At 34.1% G+C, this 26,018-nt stretch overlaps 1 protein-coding gene across 1 annotated transcript; it reads left to right on the top strand.

The window, feature by feature from the left end:
* The first annotated feature begins 2,052 nt into the window (after positions 1 to 2,052).
* Positions 2,053 to 23,923, top strand: LOC310723653 (MORC family CW-type zinc finger protein 3-like). Its single transcript, XM_083537004.1, has 18 exons — positions 2,053 to 2,231; positions 3,780 to 3,852; positions 5,857 to 5,989; positions 6,071 to 6,294; positions 6,431 to 6,584; positions 6,824 to 6,971; positions 7,387 to 7,524; positions 7,638 to 7,754; positions 12,422 to 12,519; positions 12,734 to 12,820; positions 12,917 to 13,045; positions 13,133 to 13,204; positions 17,316 to 17,355; positions 17,970 to 18,024; positions 21,144 to 21,207; positions 21,302 to 21,668; positions 21,814 to 21,912; positions 23,013 to 23,923. The coding sequence occupies exons 1-18, from the start codon at positions 2,217 to 2,219 to the stop codon at positions 23,031 to 23,033; spliced, it is 2,034 nt and encodes a 677-aa protein (XP_083393130.1). The 5' UTR covers positions 2,053 to 2,216; the 3' UTR covers positions 23,034 to 23,923.
* Positions 23,924 to 26,018: the final 2,095 nt, after the last annotated feature.

Genomic DNA, 26,018 nt, shown 5'->3' with positions numbered 1-26,018 from the left:
CCTCCTCCTTCAACCCTGGATAGTTGGCGCGGCCCTCCTCGGAGTGCCCTGGCCCACCTGGTGTGATGTCAGGGATCCACCGCTGCTATCTCTGCCGCTCCCTGCTTTAACTACAGACACCTGTCACTCATTAGCTATGCACCTTTATAAATGCCCGTTCCAGAGGCACAGGCTGTCGGTTCTTGAATGTCATGCTATCGATCTCATGGAGCCTTGACCGCTAGCATTTCCCACTGGTTCCCACTCGGATCATTTCTGTCCCGTGGATCATCTCTGTTCCGTGGATCATCTCCGTTCCATGGATTATCCCCATTCCAAGGATTATACCCGCTGCGCGGATTTTACCCGTCTTCTGGACTCACTCCGCTTCATAGTTCGTAACTCTGTCTAACTCTGGTGTTGCTTCATAAACCAATAAACATGATAGAATTACTTACTTTGTCTCAGCGTGGTCTGCGCCATGACAGCTGCAAATGTCATCTTTACTAATTAGATGGGTGTTCAAGCACAAATGTTATTCTCACAAATGTGGTACAATCAATGCACTTGAAAGTGATGTCATGACTAACTTTAGTTAGTGCCAAATATTGTGCTGCTGAACACCTTAAAGGGAATTAGAATTTAATAGTAAAATTTAAAATGTAACAGAGTCACTGATCTGTTAAATACTGTGTCAAAAATTGTCGAACAATTTCAGAATTATGTTCTTCAAAGTAGAATTGTAAAGACTTTAAATATATCATCATCTACAATACATATCATCAAAAGATTCCAAGTATCTGGTGAAATGCAAAATTAGCAAAATGCAATATTAGATGCCCATGATCTTCATGCCCTCAAATGGCACTGCATTAAAAACAGTTATACTGTAATAAATGTGTGTGTCTCTAATAAATGCAGTCTCCTTAATTATTCGGGAGAATATATTTACTGTATTTCGACTGGAAGGAATCACTAACGATGCTTTATAATAAACGAGTAGCTTACCAAACACATAAATACATCTGAGTTACACTTTATGCCTACGGAATAAGGGAAATTGATTTGTTTGTGGAAATACCTAAAAATACATTTTCAAGATAGACATCGTAAGGAGGTCGGCCAACCCCGTAGCTAGCTAGCTTGTCTCAGCACGGGAAAGGGTATGTTTACCACTTCCAGACCAGTGAATACGAGCGGTACCACTGGATAACAGCCTCTGAGGAGCGGTACAAATTATGAGTCTGCATCTCTGGTGAGTAGGTTGTATTTTATTTACATTTTAATGTTTTTTTTCATGTTATTAGACAAATATTGATTCTGAACTGCTCCAGATGATGTAGGTGGCACAGTTGTGGTTGTAGTATAGAGGTTTGGAGTTTTGTTAAGCATAGTAAAAATTTTGCACAATAGAAGCTCTAAGCAGTTACAAATAATGTTACAAGCAACAAATAATGGAAGTGCTTCATGTGATGTTTTAGTCAACTTTGTGTTGCATACATTTACAGATAATAGATCATTGTAATTGCTCTGGGTAAAGGGCATTTGCTAAATGGCGTAAATGTAAAATAATTTACTTGAAAGAATGTATTAAATAAAAATGGAAATAATAATAATAATAATAATAATAATAATAATAATAATAATAATAATAATAATAATTATAATAATAATAATAATAATAAATCCTTGACATTTTGATGTTATTTTTAAATGCAGTGAAATTCATAAAGTGTGTCTTAAGTGTTAAAAAATGGTTTAGACCCACTGGATGTGAAGTTATCATGCATAAAGCACTTAAGAACACCCAATGAAACACACAGAATAATGTGGTTAACCTTTACTATTATATACACAAAAGTAAATTTTCTTAACCCACTCTCACAGCTGGGGTAAATTATTTATACAAATTCAGGACAGATTTCCAAAAAAAATGATAACTTTTCTTAAAATGAACATATTGTTGAACATACTGTAGAACTGTAGTGCAGACGTGTCTCTGATTGCCAAGACTGCCATCTACTGTGCGGAAAACCACACTGATAAAAGTGAAAAGTAACCAAACACTGAATGTGTAATTAGTGTTCAGTTTCAGTGGTAAGCCACAAGAGGAGTTGCTTTTAAAATCAGTATAACAGTAGTTTTTTTCCCCCAATGCTTAAATGTGCAGGGAAGAGAAACAAAGACAAAGACAGCAGTTTTGAATAAAATAAATTTCATCATTAACAAGTAGAGGAATGCCTTTAAGCAGGGTAAGTACTTTTAAGCAATATAACAAGGTTAAACAATTACAAATGGTCTTTTAGTCTACTAAAAAAATATATACATATAATAAAATTTTGTAGTACTTCATTTAGTAGCACTAAATGTGATTAATATGGCTTTTAACCCTACTGCTATACCTGTTATAGCGAATTAATGTTAAATCAAAAATATTTTTGGTTGAAAAAATAAACACGAGTAAAAACATTAAATATAAAATATTTCATTAAAAAAACATTATAATTATTAAATTAAAGTTTTATTACAATTCTTGCTGAAGTTCATGTAAATGTAGCACTACATGATAGTATAAAGAAAGTGTATGAAAATGCAAATCTATTAAAATAAAAGACTGTGAACAACTTGATAAATTGTGATTTTAATTGCAAAAAAATGTATGTTTGTTATGATGCATAAATCTATCTGAAAATATACAGACAATAATGCATGTACAACAACAACATAGCTCCAATTGTCTTAACATAACTAGCATAATATGATTGGTTTCTATTAATATTAGTGACACGTTTTGTATCAGGGGTCCCAGCCCCATGTCTCTATTGTTTAATGGGTCTTTTACCTGAAAAACGTTGAAGACCCCTGTGTTATAAGCTTTTCCTGCTCCCAATTCACATGATTATTTTTGAGAGGTGAGAACTGCAGCAAAATATATACAAATAACTGATTGATTCTCAATAAAAAAAAGATATGAAATAACAATGAGTTACACTACTGCACAACAACTAAACCATTTCCTGTGGATGTGGTTTTATTTCTTCTGAAAAAGAAAGAAAACATGAACACTTTGTGCTCTCCGCATTGTGCAATAAAATAAAATATATGTGCAATACCACTTTTACTAATCTAAATATGTACTTTTTGTACTTTTTTTATTTTGTACTTTTATTTCCATATTACTTAAAAAATGTGCACCTGGAAGCTTTTTTTCACCAAAACAAATTCCTTGTAAGTGCAAACATACTTGGCAATAAAGCTCTTTCTGATTCTGAATCTGAGTCTCTAAACTTCACTGGAACAATAGCTTTTAGTTTCATTTCAGAATAACTCTCCTCAAAGATCAAAGTGGAGAGTCAAATGTCAAAACAAAACTTACTATGATGTACTTATTGAGCTTTGCAGTACACCTTTTTTCTATACAGTATGGAGTTGATATGTATAAGCAAAATATATGAAATTGAAAAACATAAATATGTCATAAGAAAAAGAAAACCTAGAAAGTAATTTTAGGTGTTATTGTTTATGCTGGGAGCATTTTTTTTAGCAATATATAGGCAGCTGGTCAATGAACATATCTGATTTAGTTTTTTTTTACGAGACTGATACCTTAAAATTTTAGATGTCAAATGGTTAAAATATCGAATTATTATTAACAGGGAAATGTATTTTAGACAAAGAAATACAGGTCAGAACAAGAGAAAAGAGACAGAGAAGAAGAATGCAGGGTTTTGTGTTGTCTGTCTCTTGTTTGTTCTAATTACCTTACGTGTAAATTATTAAATAATGTTTTCCTCCTAAAGATCAGTCCACGGTACCTGCACACAATCTCCACTATCCATCCCGGGCTTTTTAGTGCTGTAGCACAACTGATTGGTGAGCAGAAGCTGTTTCTATATTTAATGCTTTTCTTCTTTTTTCACCTGATTATCGAACCATTTTTGTAAACCATGCACGCTGCATATGCAGTGAACTGTGGACAATATTCTGTCTGCTGGGCAAGGTAAGTGCTTTAATAAATTTTATATAAGGCAGTGTTTCCTCTACACTGGAATCTTTGTAAGATAAACATTGTAACAGCTCCCAGAACACACCCCAGCCTACACTCCTGTGCAAAATAGGGCCATCAAAATGGGCAGGAAAGAGACCACCGATCTCTTTTTCTGATATCTTCACGTTGTTGTAAAAGGTATGAAGAGCTAATTTGATCTTCCACAAGGGCAAGGCATTTAGGCTATGTTTGCGCGCTGCCAGAGAAAGCCAAACTAAAATCACCCGCGCGTGTGAAACGCACTTTACAAATGAACTTGACTTGCCTTACCAATTATCATATGTCTAATTAATAACAAGCACAAACTGTAGGCTATTAAAAAGAATTTGACTTACAAGTAAAAATGTAGGGTCTGTACAGCGTTTTTTCTACTTTACCACAGTAAAGAATACGAAAATAATCGACCTAAAAGCGAACAAAGGAAGAAACGTTTAATCCCCTTTGGAAATGGGTGAGACGCGAGTGAAGATATGGGAAAAGAAAAAAGAGATTCCATACAGGGATGAGACACTAGTTTTGAATAATAGATTAGTTGATTTAATTATAGAATATCTAATGTTCTAATGTCTGTTGTGCGATCATTCTCTATAATAAAATTTCCATGTTCTGGTGCTGTAACCAGAGGGTGACGCTGCCAATAACACACATAACAGCTGTCACAAAGAACCGGCAAAAGTAATGATTATGAATCTGTCAAATATAGCAAGGAGACATTTGAATTGTTTATTAATAAAGTGGGTTTTTTTTTTTTTGTGTGTCAGTGTCGGGCTGCAAAGATGAAGTTGACGATGCTCACTCGTCATCTTCTCTATAGAGAGAAATGCACACTTAATACGGAATACATAATAAGCATATGCTAGTTGGTTTATTTTCGTTTTGAATTGTTTTGTTTAAAAGTAGACAATTCAAGCTTTCTATATAGAAAAACTAATGGAATATATTTTATCATTTCCTAAAATAATAAGGAATTTATCAATTGTGCAAAATATTTTTAATAGGCCTAAATTAAAAAAAAATATCTCTCTCGCCAATAGGGGGTGCTGCAGCACCCCCAGCACCCCCACTTCCTGCGGCCATGCTCTGGAGGCTTCTTGTGCCAACATTTGCATGGTTACTTACTTTTGAATGTTTGGGTGGTCATTACCAAGCCAACTTCATATATACAAACTGTTTTGGATTTTGTTTCTCATGTTGCATCTTGTACTATCTATGTCTATTGTGTGTTTGAAACTCTTGAATGTATAATGTATAATGACCACAGTATATTTATTTATACAAAGGTATATATTTTGGTGGACGAAATTGAAAAATCACATAGAAAGAACAACATAAAATGATTTGTGCATGATTTCTGCAGGTGTGTTTATATTTGTAAAGTTCTAAAAATGATTTTGATGAAATGTTGACTGTCTCACTACCGGGTATCATTTTATACAAAGTTTATTCAAGCCAGGTTTGAAAAATCATTTGCAAGCAAGAAAATAAATACATTAGAGATTATCACTCAGTCATATTATTTATGTACTGGTATTTAACCAAGGCTTCATTGGTTTTTGCTTTGAAAAACCAGAGCCCCTTTAAGAAGGTAGCAGATGTAGGTAAAACATGTGACCGAGGCAAACATCTTGACATGCATCAAGAGTGAATCATAGACAGATGTGATTGAATCCGGTAATTTTCTAAATAAATTTTTGAATAAAGTTCAGGGTTACTTTCATGCTTTAGAGATGACTAAGTATGTAAATGCTTCTCACTGTGAAAGAGACGCATGTGATTATGTTGTAATATACAGTAGTAGTGGATAGTGTTTAATTCTTTTCCTATTTTAGACAATGCTTATGACCCAGATGTCAGTGCACAGCATTTCTGGATTAATAAAACAGAGTTTAAAGGCCATGACTGCATCATCTTCATGGATAATGGAAAAGGCATGGACTATGACACGATGCACCAAATGCTAAGGTAGGAGTGTGTCCATGAAGTCTGCAATATGTTTTAAATGAGATTCAGATCATCCAAATTCTCTCTTTTTCTCTCTGTCAGTTTTGGCTTCAGTAATAAGCAGACTTCAGAAGGTCATGTTCCAGTGGGTTTTTATGGTAATGGATTTAAGTCCGGCTCAATGCGCTTGGGGAAGGATGTCATAGTGTTCTCAAAGAAAGCCAACACCATGTGTGTGGGTCTCCTGTCACAGACTTACCTCGAGGAAACAAGAGCACAGGATGTCATAGTGCCTATGGTCATGTTCACCGGAACTAGAGAGATTGATATCCTTTACCTAGAAGCAAGAGAGAAATGTTTCTAAACTGTTGAGCCTGTTAGTGACACAGATAGTCATGTAAATGCTTTTTTCAGATGTTAAAGGTTCCTCTGTGCAGTTTGGTTCTTAACATTGTTGATCACTCAGTGATACACCAGAACACGCAGAGTCTCTTCATGATATCCTGAAATATTCTCTGTTTAACACCAAGGAAGAACTGCTGTCTGAGTTTAGTTTTATTGAACGGTTGCGTGCCGGCTCAAGTGGAACCCGTATCATTATCTGGAACCTATGCAGGTATGTAAGTGTGTGTGTGTGTGTGTGTGGGTGTGTGTGTGTGTGTGTGTGTGTGTGTGTGGGGGGGGGGGGGGTGTAGGTGGGTGTATGAAATGGGTGAAATGGGTGTCTTCAATGTATTCATAGTGTCTGTTTAATAATCAACCAAATATTAATAATTTCGGAAGACAAATTGCATAAAAGTGTTTATTTATCCTATGTATAATTAATGATTTGATGAAAAAAATATTTTGTTGCAGAACATCTTCAGGTGAGCTAGAATTTGACTTCATGAAGGACCGCTATGACTTCCAGATCCCTGTTAATGTGTGCAAGAGCTTAATGAAGATAAACAAAACGCAACCTAAAGATCGTATGTTGGTGCCCAAGAGTGAATATTCACTACGGGTAAGAATTTAACCACCACTGATTGTTGAAATTTTGGTAGTGTTTACTGTTGTTTCACTTAACATTGGGTTTTAAAAAGCAGAATTCGAGGCTTCAGCAGAGCTTCATATTCATTATTCTTCGTTTCTTATTTGGTAAAAGCTTAAATCATAATCAGATTAACATTTATCAACATTAAACAAAGAAAATAATATTCAAATTGCACACACATTACAATATTACAATTAATTTATTATAGCAGGGATTATGTCAGAGAAAATAAGATATATTTTGCCTTAAAAAAGGTGTGCTTTATAAATTGCAAAACTGGACACATTTCATAGGTAATAATTATAATTCTTTCTTTTGTTAAAGGATTTTCTTAACTGCCAGTCCACATATAGTCACATTTGAGATTATTTTGCTCTTATTTTAGGCATACTGTAGTATCCTGTACCTCAAGCCTAAAATGCAGATCATCCTTCAAGGGAGCAAGGTAGAAACTTGGGATGTCAGTAAAACTCTATCGCAAGTCCTTAGGGACTCATACAAACCTGCCTGTGTTCCTCCACTTGTATCCTTTTTGCCAAATATCAAACCAACTTAGTGTGTAGAAATGTAGCTAGTAAATTATATAAAAAAAAAAAAAATTAAATACCATGATCCTTAAGTCTTTTGTCACATTAGAAGCCAGTACCAATCACATTTGGCTACAATTCAAAGAACAAAGATCATTGCGGACTGATGATGTACCACAAAAACCGTCTCATCAAAGCCTACGAACATGTTGCCTGTCAGCGCAAGGTGAGGATCATACACTTTATAAAAGTTTGTTATAAACAGATACTCATGTTTTAAAAGACTCTGGTTACAATTTAGTACTGTTTTTAATTTTTTACTGAAGATAAAGTAAATAAGTTTGGGCTCTGACATGTACTTAAGTAAAAAGTAGCCATTACTACCTGTTTTAGTGTTACCCTTTTAATTTGACCTTACATCATATTAATATATTAATACATCACAAATTTTACATTTTGTTACCTAATGAATATATCCAGGCTGATTAACCACCGTATACAACACAAGCAGAGAAAAGATGATGTTTAAGTAATCAGGAATGTCTCTGTTCTCAGTCATGTGTACATCGCTGACTCCCTTTGTCTCATCCATTTTAGCCAGACACCTTTTTGCCTACTGCCTTGCTCATTGTTAGCTTCATAAGCTAGCCAATGTCTCTGGTATGTGAACTTATACACCAGTGATAAGTTGAAAATGCATGCTATGACATGAAATTGGTTGATGGACTTAAACGGTGCACAAGAAGAAGAAAAAATATTGACATTTCACCTAATAGATTAAAACTAAAGTAACAAGCCTGGTTTTAAAATGTAAGAAGGAGAAAGTACAGATATTTGTGTAAAAATTTAATAAGTCAAATTAAAAAGTTGTCCGAAAAATAGATATTGAAGTAAAATACTGATACCTGAAAAATCTACATTAACAAAGTATTAGTACTTTGTTACTTCTCATCTTTGTCTGATAATCTGCATACAACATTAGAATGGAACAGGCTATAAACCAAGCAAGAATGCACACTGACCAGGCAGAACTTTATGACCATCAATCAGGCATAACATTAGGTCCCCTGGTGGTCTAGTGGTTAAGATGCAGCGCTCCCACCGCTGCGACCCGGGTTCGATTCCCGGTCAGGGAACCATCCCCAGCCACTCTTAGTGCCGGTCCCAAGCCCGAATAAATTGGGGAGGGTTGCGTTAGGAAGGGCATCCAGCGTAAAACATGTGCCAAATCAAACGTGCGGAGGATCCGCTGTGGCGACCCCTAACGGGAGAAGCCGAAAAGAAAGATAATCAGGCATAACATTATGACATCCTGCCAGAGGTGGCAAAAGTATACACATTGTTTACATAAGTAGAAGTACAGATACTTATGTTTTAAAAGACTCCAGTAAAAGTTGAAGTACTGACTACACTTTTTTACTCAAGTTAAAGTAAAGACGTTTGGGCTCTGACATGTACCTAAGTAAAAAGTAGCCGTTACTACTACCTGTTGTAGTGTCACGCTGGTAACGGAACCTCACATATCAATGTATTAATAAAAAACTGAATGTATCCAGGCCGAACAACCACCATATAGAGTACAAGCAGAGAAAAGACTAAGATGACATTTATTTATATTATATATATATATATATATATATATATATATATATATATATATATATATATATATATATATATATATATATATATATATATATATATGTATGTATGTATGTATGTATGTATGTATGTCATTTTTGAGCATTGACTTAAACATTTAGTCCCAATTTGCTCTTAGAATTCCCTCCACTCTTCTGGGAAGATGTTCCACTAGATTTTGGAGTGTGCTTATGGATATTTGTGTTAATCAGTAACAATGGTATTACGAAAGGCAGGTACTGATGTAGGTGAGGAGACCTGAAAGGTTCAAAGTTTATAATTTATACTTCACCTGTATAGCAGTTCTAGAAACTATCTGACTAAACCACAGATTTCTAATGACAGCTACATACTACAGAAATGAAGAACATTAAGAACATCCTTATTTAAAAAAAAAAAAAAAAAAACATGTGGCAGCATCCCTTATATAAAAGACAAACAAAATGATAGGGAAAAAACTTTAAACATTAAAATGGCTCATGAAAATAAAGATATAACAGTAAAACATTATATTACCCGTATGTGCTTTCTCAAATTTGACGGCGAATTCTTGAAAGCCAGCACTTTCTTACACCAATAATTTCGAACATCTCCCTTATATATGGGCATGGGTGTTAAAAACTGTCTTTGTTTTTATTTATTTTCACATTGGTGACTCCCTCTGAATTCACATTAATCATTCCACTTGTAATCTTGCTCATTGTTAGCTCCGCTAGCCTACGTCTACGTCTGATAGCCAGGAAATAATACACCAGTGATATGGTGAAAAAGCCACGTAATGAAGGGTTGATAGGCTGGAAACAGCGCTCAATGAGAGGAAAAAATACTAAAAGTAACAAGGCTGTTTTGAAAATGTAAAAAGTAGAAAGTAAAGATATTTGTTCAAATTTAATGATTGAAAGTAAAAAGTTGTCTGAAAAATAAATAGTGGAGTAAAGTACTGATACCAGAAAAATCTACTTAAGTACAGTAATGAAGTATTTGTACTTCGTTACTTCCCACCTCTGCCTCCTGCATAATATTGTGTTGATCATCCCTTTTAATAACAAAACAATCATGTCCAGTTGAGCATTACCAGCATTAACTTCTACAGCAATTTAACCTACAAAAGCTGTTAGATCGGACCACACGGACCAGCCTTCGCTCCCCATGTGCATCAATGAGCTTTGGCCACCCAAGACCCTGTCGCCGGTTCATCACTGTTCCTTCCTTGGACCACTTTTGATAGACACTGACCGCTACAGACTGGGAACAGCCCAAGAGCTGAAGTTTTGAAGATGCTCTGACCCAGTCGTCTAGAAATCATCCTTGTCAAACTCGCTCAAATCCCTACACTTGCCCATTTTTCCTGCTTTTAACGTATCAACTTTGAGATCAAATTGTTCACTTGCAGCCTAATATATCCCACCCAAGAACAGGTCAAAATATTATGCCTAGTCGGTGTATAGATGAACACATACAGTTCTCTCTATAATTTTTGGAACAACATTTCTTTTACAATAAAAACATTTATCTTAATTTGCATAAAGTATAAAATACTATGGATAAAATGTCTAAAAGATTAATATAACATTTAATAGCATTTCTGTGCATACTGATATTATTTTTTATGTTTACTTTCATTTGAATCAAACAAATTTTGGCAGACCGCCCAATATTTTGTTGAGCAAAGATCCTAACAGATATTTTGTATCTGTTAAAGGTTTAAATCACTTGCTTTTTTCTACTAACAGCTCCCTTAAGTACAATATTACTTAAGACCAATAAAAAATTAGTAAAAAGATTTTTAACACAGAAATGTTGGACTTCTGGTAAATATGAACATGTACAGATATCAATACACGGTCTGGACTCCCTTTGCATGAATTACTGCAGCAATGCGGCATGGCACGGCGGCGATCCGTCTGTGGCATTGCTGACATGTTATGGAAGCCCAGGTTGCTCCGATAGCGGCCTTCAGCTCTTCTACGTTTTTGGTGCCTCACATCTTCCTCTTTATAATTCCCCATATATTCTCCATTGGCTTTAGTTTGGGTAAGTTTGAGACCATGAATAATATGGTCCTAAAACCAGGCATTAGTACTTTTGGAAGTGTGGACAGGTGCCAAATCCTGCTGGAAAATAAAATCAGATTCTCCATGAAGCTGGTCAGCAGAGGGAAGCATGAAGTGCTCTTAAACCTCCTGGTAGATGGCTGTGCTGACCTTGGACTTGTTAAAACACAGTGGACCAACACTAGCAGATGTCATGACTCCCCAAAGCACCACTGAATGTGTAAACTTTACACTGGACCTCAAGCAACTTGGATTCTGTGCCTCTATTCTCTACTCCCAGACTCTGGGACCTTGAATTCCAAATGAAATGCAAAATGCAGAAAGATGAGCAAGAGTCTAGTTTTTTTTTGTCCTTTGTCCATGTAAGACACCTCTGACGTTGTCTCGGTTTCAGGAGCTTCTTGACACAAGGAATGAGACAGTTGTAGCCCATGGATACGAAGCCTATTCAAGAATTTGGAGGAGATTCACAAAGAGTGGACTGCAGCTGGAGTCAGTGGTGGCTCTTGAAGCACTGACTCCAGCTGCAGTCCACTCTTTGTGAATCTCCTCCAAATTCTTGAATGGGCTTCGTTTCAACTTTTTCTATCACATTTTTTCTGCCATTCAACATTCAATTAATGTGCTTGGATGCAGCACTCTGTGAATAGCCAGCTTCTTTAGCGATGACATTTAGCTGATTAGAATGTGACACCACGAGTCTCCAATATTGAAATTTTCTGAGATGAATTTTGGGTTTTCATGAGCTGTAAGCCATAATCATCAAAATTAAAGGAAATTAACACTCGGAATATATCAGTCTGTGTGTGATGAATCTATATAATCTATGAGTTTCACTTTTTGTATTGAATTACTCAAATAAATTAACTTTTTATTATATTCTAATTTATTGAGATGCACTTATATATCATTGTCAATTCAAAAAAGCCCAGTTATATTTACATCTAGCATTATTTTGAACCAAGATTCAGTTTTATGTGCTTCAAGGCCAATCTAAGCATGGACTATCAAATGTTTGTAACAGACAATTCCAGATTATGGATAATTGTGCTTGGGCGTAGGTATTCAGGGCTAATTATAATTTAGAATTTAATTATGCAACAAAATACTTACGGAAAAAAAATTATGCATGTATTCATAAATCATATAGTATTTAGTCAAATCAATTTCCAGAGTGTTTTGTGTGTTCTCCAACCAGGTCGACAGAATCGGACTAGGGGTTATTGGGGTGATTGAGTGTAACTACCTCACACCAACACTCAACAAGCAGGACTTTGACAATACAGAAATCTACAGGTATGTTTGAGTAACATTAAGAATCATCTATAAATACAGGTTTGTGTATAGCAGTTAAAAGGGACTCCGATCACAGAATCAGTATAAGTTATATTAATATATATTATATATTATTACACTATGGGTTAGACCAATTATTTTATAACACTCTGATTTGCCACATTACTGTACATATTTATACAATGTACTTAAACATGCTATTGTGTATGTGTAGGGAAACCATGCTAAATCTAGGCAGTAAGCTTGAGAAATATTGGAAGGAAGACAAGTATAGATATAATCACGTCGATGAGGACATTGTGTAAGTACAAAACGGCACGTATATATAAACACACACGCACACACAAGCAAGAGGGCTGGTGAATTAAGGGATTTGTGTCTTTTTGTGGACATACAGGATACAGCCAGATTTTGTCTCGATTTATTGTAGTCGTTGCATGAAGTGGCGAAAACTTTCTGATGGCACTGAAAGTTCAAAGCTCAATGAAAAGTGCTTTGGCTACGTGAACCCTGACCCCAAATTCAGGTTTGTATCTCTGTGTGTGTGTGTGTGTGTGTGTGTGTGTGTGTGTGTGTGTGTGTGTGTGTTAACTAATGTGATTGATTTTCTCAGGAGTTGTGAAGCTGAAGAAGAGCCTGATGATTCTGACGATAAAATAAATTACCATAAAATCCACAATCTGGAGTAAGTATGGAATGGGGGAATTATGCATATATTGGCTCATTAGCCACAGTGTTAAAACAGCTGACAGGTGAACTGAACAACTTTGATTCTCACAAAATAAATGGTATTTAATTTTATAACATTGATTATTAAATGGTGAAGAATAAGGATATAAGCAACATAAGACAAGGGCCAAATTGTTAAGTAAAGATGACTGGTTCAGAGCATCTCTAAACTATCTGATCCAGTCTCTTTGAAGAGTTACTGTAGAGCAAATTGCTGACAGAAGTAATGTTAATAGAAAGTTGTTTACTTACGGAAGCAGTCAGATCAATACTGGATTCAGTGTGATCATTGTTTCACATGTCCGGTTCTTTTTGTTTCTCATTCGTTACATTCCATTTAGAGACTTCCTTTTGGCTCATTAGACTGCTGAAAAGTTCACTTTTATTGCTTGAATAATTCAATTGAATAAAAATAATAGCTTCAGACTTCCATGCAGTTATGATACAAAGATGGCTATAAGCATTACCACCTAAAACTACAGCACCTAACAGCCATCCTGAACTCTGTGAACTCAGTTTCAAGTTTCAAGTTTATTGCCATTTGTACAAGTACATTGCAGAGCATGTACGTTGTGCTATTCTCAGAGTCGGCTTTAATCATAAAAAGGTTTACACAGTATTTTTTACAAAATAGAATAAACAAATAGACTTTCTAATTATAATATAGATATTTTGAAAAGCAGTGAAAGTAAATAAATAATTAGTTTAGTTAGTGTAAAATAATATTACACATTGTGTAAATAAGTAATATTGCAATTGTTGGTTGACAGAAGTGAGATGGTACTGCCCCCAGATTAACACACCTGTGGTTGATGATGATAACACTGTTATACATGATTGTACACAAACAGTCTCAAAGCAAAAATATTACGCATAAAAAACATTATATAGAGTTGGGGTGTCAGTGAATTTGCTAGTTGTCCAAGGTGTAAATGGGTTGTAAGATGAGAGAGGTTAATTGTCTATACTGATAGGGAGTGCAGATTTTTAATTGTCCAGAGTGGAGGATTGCGGAATTGGGTACTTTATTCCCTCCTTAATATCCTGTGCTACAAACCTAACATTAGTTGGAAAGAAGCTGTTGTGACATGCCTGGTGTCTCAAGCCAATGACTCTATGTGCAGGATTTATGAGCCATTGCAGCCAGGGTAGTGTTGCAATTCCACACAGTAATACTGCTGGTGAGGATGCTCTCAACAAAGGCCTCTATAGACATGGATGAGGGGTTGTCAACCCATCTTCTTAAGCAGTCAAATAAAATGCAGCTTCTTCACTGTGTTACTGTGTTTTAGCCTAGCTAAAATTCACTGCAATGTAAAGCCTAAGATCCTATAACTTACAGTCTGCTCCACCTCAGTCCCTTTAATGGTGAGAGGCTGCAGAGGAGGAGCTCTCTTCCTGAAATCTAGAATACACACACCTGGACTTCATCAGAGTTGGAAAGATTAATACAAGCACTGTACTGTTACTTCAATGAGATTTTATATAAGTACAAGTAAAGTTACCGGTCTAAAAATCTACTCAAGTAAAAGTAAAAAGTAGCTCATTTTAAAATGTATCAAATTTTTTAACAGTGGGGTGGGGTAGTGGAATTTAATCTAATTTAAAAAGGACAAGGGTCTATATATCTCAAACTAGCTGTTTTTTAATTGAAGGAACATCTTTACAAATTAAAGTGCGATAACAAAAAAAAAAAAATAATCCACTACAGTCCATTACTTAAGTCTAATGTGAGTTAAGCACTTTTCCAGCTAAAAATAAATAAAAATCTTCTGTTATAATGTAATTTGTTATAATGAAAGAAATGGAAAATGCAGATCCAGAATTCTGACAATGAACGCACACATTGGACAACTCTGCCGTTTTCCGCAGTGACTAATCAAAACACTTTAATTGGACACTGCATTCTCAACAAATGTGTGATTGGTTATACATTTATGCTCAAATCTAATGCAACTTCAGCAGATCTACTCTAAAAAATAAAACATTTTTCATTCATTTAATGACACTGAAATCATGATACTGATAATAGAGCTAGCTTAATTGTACATTGGCAGTTTTGCCCCAAGTTCCCATTTATTTCCAACCATGGTGCTAACCAACATTAGCAATGTCACACACTGATGCAACACAATAGTACAACAGTTATGTAAACTAAAGATGTAGATATTATTAACTTACCTCAACATGCATGAGCAGGTTTGATGTCTACTTTTTAGAAAATGCCAGTTCGGTCAACTCAGCCAAACACAGCTTAAACTACATAATAAAGCGCTTGCTTTTTTTTTGCATTTTAAGTGGATGCTTAAATATGGCCAGGGGTTTGTTCTTGCGCCCTTCAATCAGTCAGTGCAGAAGTTTCTGGGGCACTATTTTTTCCCCTTGCATTTTATATATATACAGTGCCTTGCAAAAGTATTCGGCCCCCTTAAGTTAATACATTGTAGCGCCACCTTTTGCTGCGATTACAGCTGTATGTCGCTTGGGGTATGTCTCTATCAGTTTTGCACATCGAGAGACTGAAATCTTTGCCCATTCCTCCTTGCAAAACAACTCGAGCTCAGTGAGGTTGGATGGAGAGCATTTGTGAACAGCAGTTTTCAGTTCTTTCCACAGATTCTCGATTGGATTCAGGTCTGGACTTTGACTTGGCCATTCTAACACCTGGATATGTTTATTTGTGAACCTTTCCATTGTAGATTTTGCTTTATGTTTTGGATCATTGTCTTGTTGGTAGACAAATCTCCGTCCCAGTCTCAGGTCTTTTGCAGACTCCATCAGGTTTTCTTCCAGAATGGTCCTGTATTTGGCTCCATCCATCTTCCCATTAATTTTAACCATCTTCCCTGTCCCTGCTGAAGAAAAGCAGGCCCAAACCATGATGCTGCCACCACCATGTTTGACAGTGGGGATGGTGTGTTCAGGGTGATGAGCTGTGTTGCTTTTAGGCCAAGCATTGTTGCCAAAAAGTTCGATTTTGGTTTCATCTGACCAGAGCACCTTCTTCCACATGTTTGGTGTGTCTCCCAGGTGGCTTGGGTGCATCTCTGATCAGTCTTCTCCTTGTATGAGCTGAAAGTTTAGAGGGACGGCCAGGTCTTGGTAGATTTGCAGTGGTCTGATACTCCTTCCATTTCAATATTATCGCTTGTACAGTGCTCCTTGGGATGTTCAAAGCTTGGGAAATCTTTTTGTATCCAAATCCGGCTTTAAACTTCTCCACAACAGTATCTCGGACCTGCCTGGTGTGTTCCTTGTTCGTCATGATGCTCTCTGCACTTTAAACGGACCTCTGAGACTATCACAGTGCAGGTGCATTTATACGGAGACTTGATTACACACAGGTGGATTCTATTTATCATCATTAGTCATTTAGGTCAACATTGGATCATTCAGAGATCCTCACTGAACTTCTGGAGAGAGTTTGCTGCACTGAAAGTAAAGGGGCTGAATAATTTTGCACGCCCAATTTTTCCAGTTTTTTATTTGTTAAAAAAGTTTGAGATATCCAATAAATTTCGTTCCACTACATGATTGTGTCCCACTTGTTGTTGATTCTTCACAAAAAATTACTGCCTAAAATGTGGCAAAAGGTCGCAAAGTTCATGGGGGCCGAATACTTTCGCAAGGCACTGTATATATATATATATACTACTTACACAAAAAACAACTCAATTACAATATTGAGAGGAAATGCAATTTGTCACTTCCACCTCTGGACTTCATTACACTAATCACAGTCACAGTAAATAATCACAATCATTCAACCATTACTTTGTGAACAGTATGCTCAGTTTATTACCAAGTCTTATATTTCTGAGTTTTCTATCTACTGATTTCTAAATTTTTATTCTTTTACGATTATGAATTGAGTTATTTAGTTCCCAAGCATTTTCTGTTTGATTTATGTATGGCTCTGTTACATTTTGCTCAAAAACTGTAATGTTCTTTATGTTAATGTTACTTGGTTTAGGCATTTGTAATTATGGTTCAAGCCAATATTTCTAAAAATCTATGTTAAATACAATTTTGCATTTAAATTTTTCAATTATTGTATTTTAAAACAGTGAGAGCAAGATTTTGCAGGACGAGAACACCGGACAACAGGTGACATCATGGTGTTTTAACATGATTACAATTAAAAATTGTGTCTGCTGTGAAATAGTGGTCAATATTGCAGAGATGTGCTTTGTAGTTTGGCTTCATGCTACATCTGAGGCAGGAAGAATCTTGCAAATATAAATGTGCAAGAAATGGCCTGAAGGCAAGATATATCACTGTTGAAGAATTTCCTAATAGTCTCTTAGCTTTTCTTTATTATAGATACATCTTATTTTAGTTTCACTGCCAAGGTTACTGATTGTTAATCAACTGAATATGTTTAAGCATAAATTATTAGCATCTGTTGTAGCATAAATGAATAGTATAGTACTATAGTAATGCGTAAATTATTAGTATTGGATTATATACGCTTAGGCTTATAAAATACCCATGATAATCTTGGCTTAGATGTATATGGTCAAAAAATAAGTCAATCAGTGAATTAATGAATATCATTAATTGTCATAGAGCAGGACATCTGCTGTCTTCTTAAATTATGATTCAGAAAACTAATTTAGAAAAATAATGTAGTGTTGCTTTTATTACAGTGTTCGGAATAGAAATAGAAATATTTCTAATTTATCATCTACCTGTGACCTTAATACGTATTATTTTTCCAGGAGAGCTCCATTATACCTCTATGTAACTCAATATTACCCAGCTCTACTGATACAGGTGCATATCTTTTCTATGTCTCTCTCTCTCTCTAGCCCTCATATATATATATATATATATATATATACACACACACACACACACACACACACACACACACACACACACACACACACACACACACATATATACAGGTGCATCTCATTTATTCATTTCAGTAATTCAACTCAGATTGTGAAACTCGTGTATTAAATAAATTCAGTCCACACCGTCTAAAGTAGTTTAAGTCTTTGGTTATTTCAATTGTGGTGATTTTGCATCCCATTTATTAAAATAAATTAAAAAAAAACACCAATTCTCAAAAAATTTAAATATGGTGACATGCCAATCAGCTAATCAATTTAAAACACCTGCAAAGGTTTCCTGAGCCTTCAAAATGGTCTCTCAGATTGGTTCACTATCTTACATAATCATGGGGAAGACTGCTGATCTGACAGTTGTCCAGAAGACAATCATTGACACCTTTCACAAGGAGGGGAAGCCACAAACATTCATTGCCAAAGACGCTGCTGGTCACAGAGTGCTGTATCCAAGCATGTTAACAGAAAGTTAAATAGAAGTTAAAAGTGTGGAAGAAAAAGATGCACAGGCTTGTCATGTAAAATCGATTCAAGAATTTGGGGGAAATTCACAAAGACTGGACTAATCTGGTGTCAAGGCATCAAGAACCACCACACACATACGTGTCATGGAATTTGGCTACTGTTGTCGTCGTATTCCTCTTGTTAAGTCACTCCTGAACCACAGACAACATTAGAGGCGTCTTACCTGGGCTGAAGAGAAGAAGAACCATTTAAAAGTCCTCTTTTTAGATGAGAGCAAGTTTTGTATTTTATTTGGAAACTAAGGTCCCAGAGTGTGGAGGAAGGGTGGAGAAGCTCATAGTTGAAGTTGCTTAAAGTCCAGTGTTAGGTTTCCACAGTCTGTGATGATTTGGGGTGCAGTGTCATCTGCTGGTGTTGTTCCACTGTTTAGAAAGAAATTTTAGAGCACTTCATGCTTCCTTCTGCTGACCAGCTTTATAAAGATGCTGATTTCATTTTCCAGCAGGATTTCCCACCTGCCAAAAGCACCAAGTGACCATGGTGTTGGTGTGCTTGACTGGCCGGCAAACTTACCAGATCTGAACCCCATAGAGAATCCATGGGATATTATCAAAAGGAAAATGAGAAACAAGAGACCAAAAAATGCAGATAAGCTGAAGGCCACTGTCAAAGAAACCTGGGCTTGCATACCACCTAAACAGTGCCACAGACTGATCACCTCCATGCCATGCCAAATTGAGACAGTATTGAGTACATACAGGTGCATCTTAATAAATTTGAATATAATACAGTTTATTTTAGTAATTCAATACAAGAAGTGAAACTCTTATTATATAGATTCATCACTCAGTGACTGATTATATTTCAAGTGTTCATTTCTTTTAATTGATGATTTTGGCTCACATTTAACAAAAACCCACCAATTCACTATAACATAAAAATTTGAATACTTCATAAGACCAATCAAAAAAACATTTTTAGTGAATTGTTGGCCTTCTGGAAATTATGTTCCACCAGATGACATGACTCCCTGACTGTGCAAACCAGCTGCAGTCCACTCCATGTGAATCTCCCCAGATTCTTGAATGGGCTTTGATTCACCTTTTTCTTCTACATTAATTCCTTTCATTCAACTTACCATTAATGTGCTTAAATACAGCACCCTGTAAACAGCCAGTTTCTATAACGATGATCTTTTGAGTCTTAACCTCCATATGCAGGGTGTCAATGATCATCTTCTGGACACCTGTCAAGTCAGCAGTCTTCCCCTATGATTGTGTAGCCTGCACCACACTGAGACACCATATAAAGGCTCAAGAAACCTTTGCAGGTGTTTAGATTTAATGAGCTGATTAGAGAGTGATGCCACAAGTCTCCAATATTGAACTTTTTCACAATATTCTATTTCTCTGAGATACTGAATTTTGGGTTTTCATTAGCTGTAAGCCATAATCATCAAAATGAAAAGAAATAAACACTTGAAATATATCAGTCTGTGTGTGATGAATCTATATAATATACGAGTTTTACTTTTTGTATTGAATTATTAAAATAAATAAACTTTTTAATGGTATTCTAATATTATTAAGATGCACCTGTATACATCAAATGGACATACTTTCTAGAAGGCCAACATTTCACAATTTTTTTATTTTTTATTATTGGTCTTATAAAGTATTCTAATTTGTTGAGATAGTGAATTAGTGAGTTTTTGTTGAATGTGAGCCAAAATAATCACAATCAAAAGAACCAAAGACTTAAACTACTTTATTTAATACACAAGTTTTACAATTTAAGTTAAATTACTGAAATAAACTTTTCCATTACATTCAAATTTATTGAGATGAACCTGTATGTGTGTAGACATTTTATTTAGTATATATATATATATATATATATATATATATATATATATATATATATAACACTTCAGATTTTAGTAATTAATATATATATATATATATATATATATATATATATATATATATATATATATATATATATATATATATATATATATATATATATATATATATATAAATATATTTTGTAGTTGGTGAGTTGGTGGTTTTTTATTTATTATATTTTTTTTATCTCTCTAGACTCCAGCTCTTCAGATGACACTTCAGATCTTAGTAATTTCTTCTTTTATTTATATATATATATATATATATATATATATATATATATATATATATATATATATATATATATATATAAATTTATTGAGATGAACCTGTATGTGTGTAGACATTTTATTTAGTATATATATAACACTTCAGATTTTAGTAATTTATATATATATATATATATATATATATATATATATATATATATATATATATATATATATATATATATATATATAATTTGTAGTTGGTTTTTTATTTATTATAATTTTTTTTATCTCTCTAGACTCCAGCTCTTCAGATGACACTTCAGATCTTAGTAATTTCTTCTTTTATATATATATATATATATATATATATATATATATATATATATATATATATATATATATATATATTGTAGTTGGTGGTTTTTTATTTATTATATATTTTTTTATCTCTCTAGGCTCCAGCTCTTCAGATAACACTTCAGATTTTAGTGATTTATTCTCTACCGTTATTCCTGAAAGGTAATGTCATCAGTCACTCTGTTTCTTCTTATACACCTTTACAATCATATGACATTATAAGCACATACATTCTATCATTTTTTCTTCTTTTCAGGAAAAGGACAGCCCTAAACCTGCTTCAAGAGAACCCAGAGAAGAAAGCCAAAGTGGGAAATTACAACATATCAGATGGTCCAACAACATCCACAGCCTCACCTTTGTTTCCTTTAATTCCCATTACATGTTTTGACTCTATTGAGGGAGATTGGGAGAAAGCCAATAAAACAGAACCGACTTCCAGTGGTAATGATGTGACTGACAAGAACTCAGTGAACAAGGAGCAGATCAATCAAATGACACAGACCAGCTCTGAGAACAAGCACGGTTATCAAGAGTTATATCTCCAGCTCAAAGAGGAGATAAAGCAAACCCAACATATTCTGGAAGAAAACGCAAAAGAACAAGAAGAGCTAAAGGGAAAGGTAAACATCTGAGTCACAACTCATAATTATTATATGGATAAACAAAACTTAATTCAACTAAATAATTAAATAAATATAGTATAATAGTGATAGTGGGAGTTTGTTTCATATCCTGCTCTCATTCTTTCATACAAAATTCACACAGGTGGACAGTCTAAAAAAAAAGAAGAGCAATTTGTTGACCTGCTTTGAGACCCTTATAAAAGATTTAAAGGAAATTAAAAGAGAAGGTGTAATAGTCAAGGTAAGTGCAGATCATGTGGTATGAAATGGTAAGACTTCTGTTTGTGCAGTTTATATGATATTTTTTTTTTTTTACAATATCTGGGACAGATAGCCATAGCCCTGGGTCCTTATTTATAAACAGGGTATACATACATGGAATTGGCCTTGAATGTGTGTACCCAACCCAACCAACCCACATAGAAATGTATTTGTGAGATTTATAAAGGAATAGTTGGCTATAAAATGTGTGTGTGTGTGTGTGTGTGTGTGTGTGTGTGTGTGTGTGTGTGTGTGTGTGTGTGTGTGTGTGTGTATATAATATACACACACACACACACACACACACACACACACATTTTATAGCCAACTTCGTTCAAAAAGTAACTGAATATATCTCAAAGATTTCTGAAATAAATAACAAAACAAGCTGAATAATATATTCACAATCAAAAACTAAAGTGGCTTCTGCATCATAAAAGCTGTTGTGTTGAGCTCTTAAACATGTTCCTTTCACAGCTTAAGTATGAAAACTATCAACAATGTAGAACAGAACACTGGGTTAGCTTCTAGCTTCGTCGAGGCACGGAGTTTCTGGAGGTGCTGCTATCGCAGTAGATACGAGCTTCGAACCAGAAAGACACAGCTTACATTTGACTAAAAAGTTTTTGTATTTATACTCAACTAAAGTGAAATATATATATATATATATATATATATATATATATATATATATATATATATATATATATATATATATATATATATATAGCTAAACATGCTAACTGTTTGGTTGATTTAATTATATCGACAAGTCAGTACCTTAGATTTCCTTACAGTGTGGGTGAACACGGGGCAACATCAAAGTGCAATTTGAAATTAATTTCCATTGACAGTTTATGGATATTTGTCAGAAGTACTAAGAACTAAGTGGGAAAAGAGGCTGATTCAGCTGTGCACATTTTCAAGAAGATAATGATTTATAATGCAGAAACTGTGTAGGTGTTCTACAGTATAATGTTTCATAATACAGATTTTTGTACATACACACAAACCTATACACACACACCTTCTCTCTGGAATCTGATACCGATGTTTAATGATGTTTTTTCTTTTTTTCAGGCTGAGCCTAAGACAACTTAGTGAGTGGCACCTTTACTAGTCACCTATGTTCTGCTCTGGACCTTCAGCAGGTGAATTCCAATCATGAAGTCATCAATGGGATTTCCACCTAATTTATACATACAAATGATAGTGACCAGGAGTGCAAGTTTTAAAGTACATTAATCATTTAAAAGCAAAAATACCAAAATAATTTTTTTTTTATAAGCTTTTGCTAGTTTTGCTCCAGTGTGTTTGGGTAAAAAAAAAAAAAAAAAACTTTTAAACAGCTATTTTAGACAGCTATACATTTTTGTTTGTTTGTATTATTTTAAAATAAAGGCATAATTATATCACTATACTATATAAGCTTATGCACATCCCTATGTTTTAGTTGGTAGTATTATATTTACCTCATGTGTAGGTTTCATTTTCTTCTATATTTCCATTTTCTTTTTAATTATTTTTACTATTATTTTCCTTAGAAATGTATCGTCAATCTTGTCAAGCTTGGCCAAAACTAAGCAAAACAAATACAGCATAATAGAAATGGCAGGCAGGTCCAAAAGAAAAAATTACTGTACTTACTTAAATTACTGTATATTTGCAAAATTATAAGAACACCTGAGCAAAAATTTTCTAAAATTTATTTGTATGTTTTAGCTTTACAGTTTTCCTTTCACTGAAACTCTATAAACAAAGTAAGGATTATGAAGACTGGTTAGTCAAGTTTGCTTTGGAAGAACTCTGGTGTTACTCTCAAAGCTCTTACAGCCTGATCTCACAAATCTTTTGTGGCTGAATGAAATGGGCAATAAATGGGTTAGAGAGAGTAGAGCGATATGTATAATGAAAGGAAGCAATGTATTCTATTTACAGTATTAAGTCCCTGAGCTCAAACTATTTTAAATAAAGATGAATATGTATCTGTGCATGGTGTGGTTATTTTCTTTAAAAGAAAAAAAAATGCAACAAGTACAGACAAATTAGATTTATGCACATTGTGCATATATATATATATATATATATATATATATATATATATATATATATATATATATATATATATATATATATATATATATATATAATATATATGCACAATATGCATAAATCTAATTTCTAAAACTAAACACTAAAAATCTAATGCATAAATCTAATAATAGTATATATATATATATATATATATATATATATATATATATATATATATATATATATATATATATATATATTATATTAGTACAGAATACTTATTTACTCTACAACAAAGACCCGGATGCAGTGCAAATAATGCATACTGTAACGATGCAGTATGCACCATTTGCTGTGCATCCGGGTCTTTGTTGTATTTTGATCCGCGAGCCTCTTTGGCCCTTTATCAATTGGGACAAACCATTTTGTGGGGGTCGTTAAAGCTTAGATTATATTTGATTTACGTTTATTCAAAATGATTTTTAAATAACTTTAGTTTATTGATATTATTTATAATAGTCCAGAAACATATCATATAAATTTTGCAAACTTTATATAATAATTAGGGTTTCGCGGCAACCCTTTATGTAAAAGTTTTCTTTCTTTTTATTCGCCTCGACTGCGAAGGTTGCCAGATTCGCTAAAAGACAATGTTTCCTTAAAAATATTAATCAATGATATCAAGCACTGATGGGTAATAACAGAAGGGATTTTCTCCTGGCTTGTTCCCAGCCTGTTTAGATAAAAAAAAATAATAATAATTATGAAACTATAAAAAAATATATATTGTATATGATTTGTAATATATGAGACACAAAATAAATATTGGGTATACATTTTCTAGCAGGGATATGCCTATTTTGTCTTTAGATTTAAAAGACAACAACAACAAAAAAGGTTAAAAGTATTTTAGTTTCGGCCTCCATATGAAACTATTTGTTGTTGACAAATTACTTTCAAATATATTAAGTATGATTATGTTGGACTGTTTGTGGGGCCAAGTGCAACAGCACAACCAACAGTCATGTAAATATTAAATAAAAAGAAAAGCTGGGGATGATTCTTTCCAGCACAAACAGTAGATTCACACAGTCTGCTAGACACTAATTATTATATAGAGTTTGGATCTCTAACCTCTAGGGGTCCACGGCGGAAAAAATATTTTTTGTTAAAAAAAATCATCAAAGATAAAATATATAATTAACAAATATTATAATTATAAAAAAATGTATATATTTGCACATTTCCTTTTCTTGGCTGCTTATCTTATTCAAGTTCTATTAAACTTGTGTAAAGCATGTAAAGCAGATGTAAATGTATGTGTCAACCTGACAGTTGAAAAGCTGAATTTCATGTAAATGTACAATAGTCCCCATGATAGTAAAAGGAAAATGTATTAAACTGCAAATCTATTAAAATAAAAGACAACTGTGAGCAACTTAATACATTTTGATTTTAATTGCAAAATATGTTAGATACATACTTTTTTTTTAAGTTTAGAATTTTTGACACAATTTGTATTCGGGGGGGTCCCTGCCCCATGTCTCTAATGCCTGAGGGGGGCCTTGACCTGATAAACACTGAAGTCCTCTGGTATAGAGTATGGATGCAGATCAGGCTGCAGACCAGGCCGTGGATCATTTGGTATTAGGCCACAAAGACAGAATAAAAACAAAGTTTTATTGACATTCCAAAATTTCAAAAGATTAACATTTTTGCTAATTCCAATTTTTTGCACTTGTTTCAGTTTTTTCTATGCATCAATAAATTAAGCTTCCACCAATTGTGTGAGTTGAGTTACACTTTTATTCTATATGTAATAATTAAATCATATAATATGTATAATAGTAATGCAATATGCACATTATTGTGTTTGGTTATGTGCACCTCCCCGGTTCATGGAAAAATCGTCTTGCGTAAAACTGGCCCGGGTGCAAAAAACGTTGGGGGCTGCTGGTATAGATCAAATAAACCCACAGTTTGTGAATGCATTTATTTATTAAGAGTGATGTTACGTGTAAAGTAAGTTGGGGAATCCCATTCCTGAATGCA

This window comes from Silurus aristotelis (assembly GCF_946808225.1).
Source record: "Silurus aristotelis genome assembly, chromosome: 3".
NCBI lineage: Eukaryota > Metazoa > Chordata > Actinopteri > Siluriformes > Siluridae > Silurus > Silurus aristotelis.
The sequence above is the reverse complement of the archived record's forward strand: the minus strand, read 5'-3'. Positions and strand labels throughout refer to the sequence as shown.

What these genes read in the sequence shown, in the direction of transcription:
- LOC310723653 (XM_083537004.1), top strand. An exon ending in CACCGGAACTAGAGAGATTG is followed by an intron (nt 6,295 to 6,430) that starts ATATCCTTTACC and finishes ATTGTTGATCAC; the next exon opens with TCAGTGATACACCAGAACAC. An exon ending in CTGCCTGTGTTCCTCCACTT is followed by an intron (nt 7,525 to 7,637) that starts GTATCCTTTTTG and finishes TTGTCACATTAG; the next exon opens with AAGCCAGTACCAATCACATT.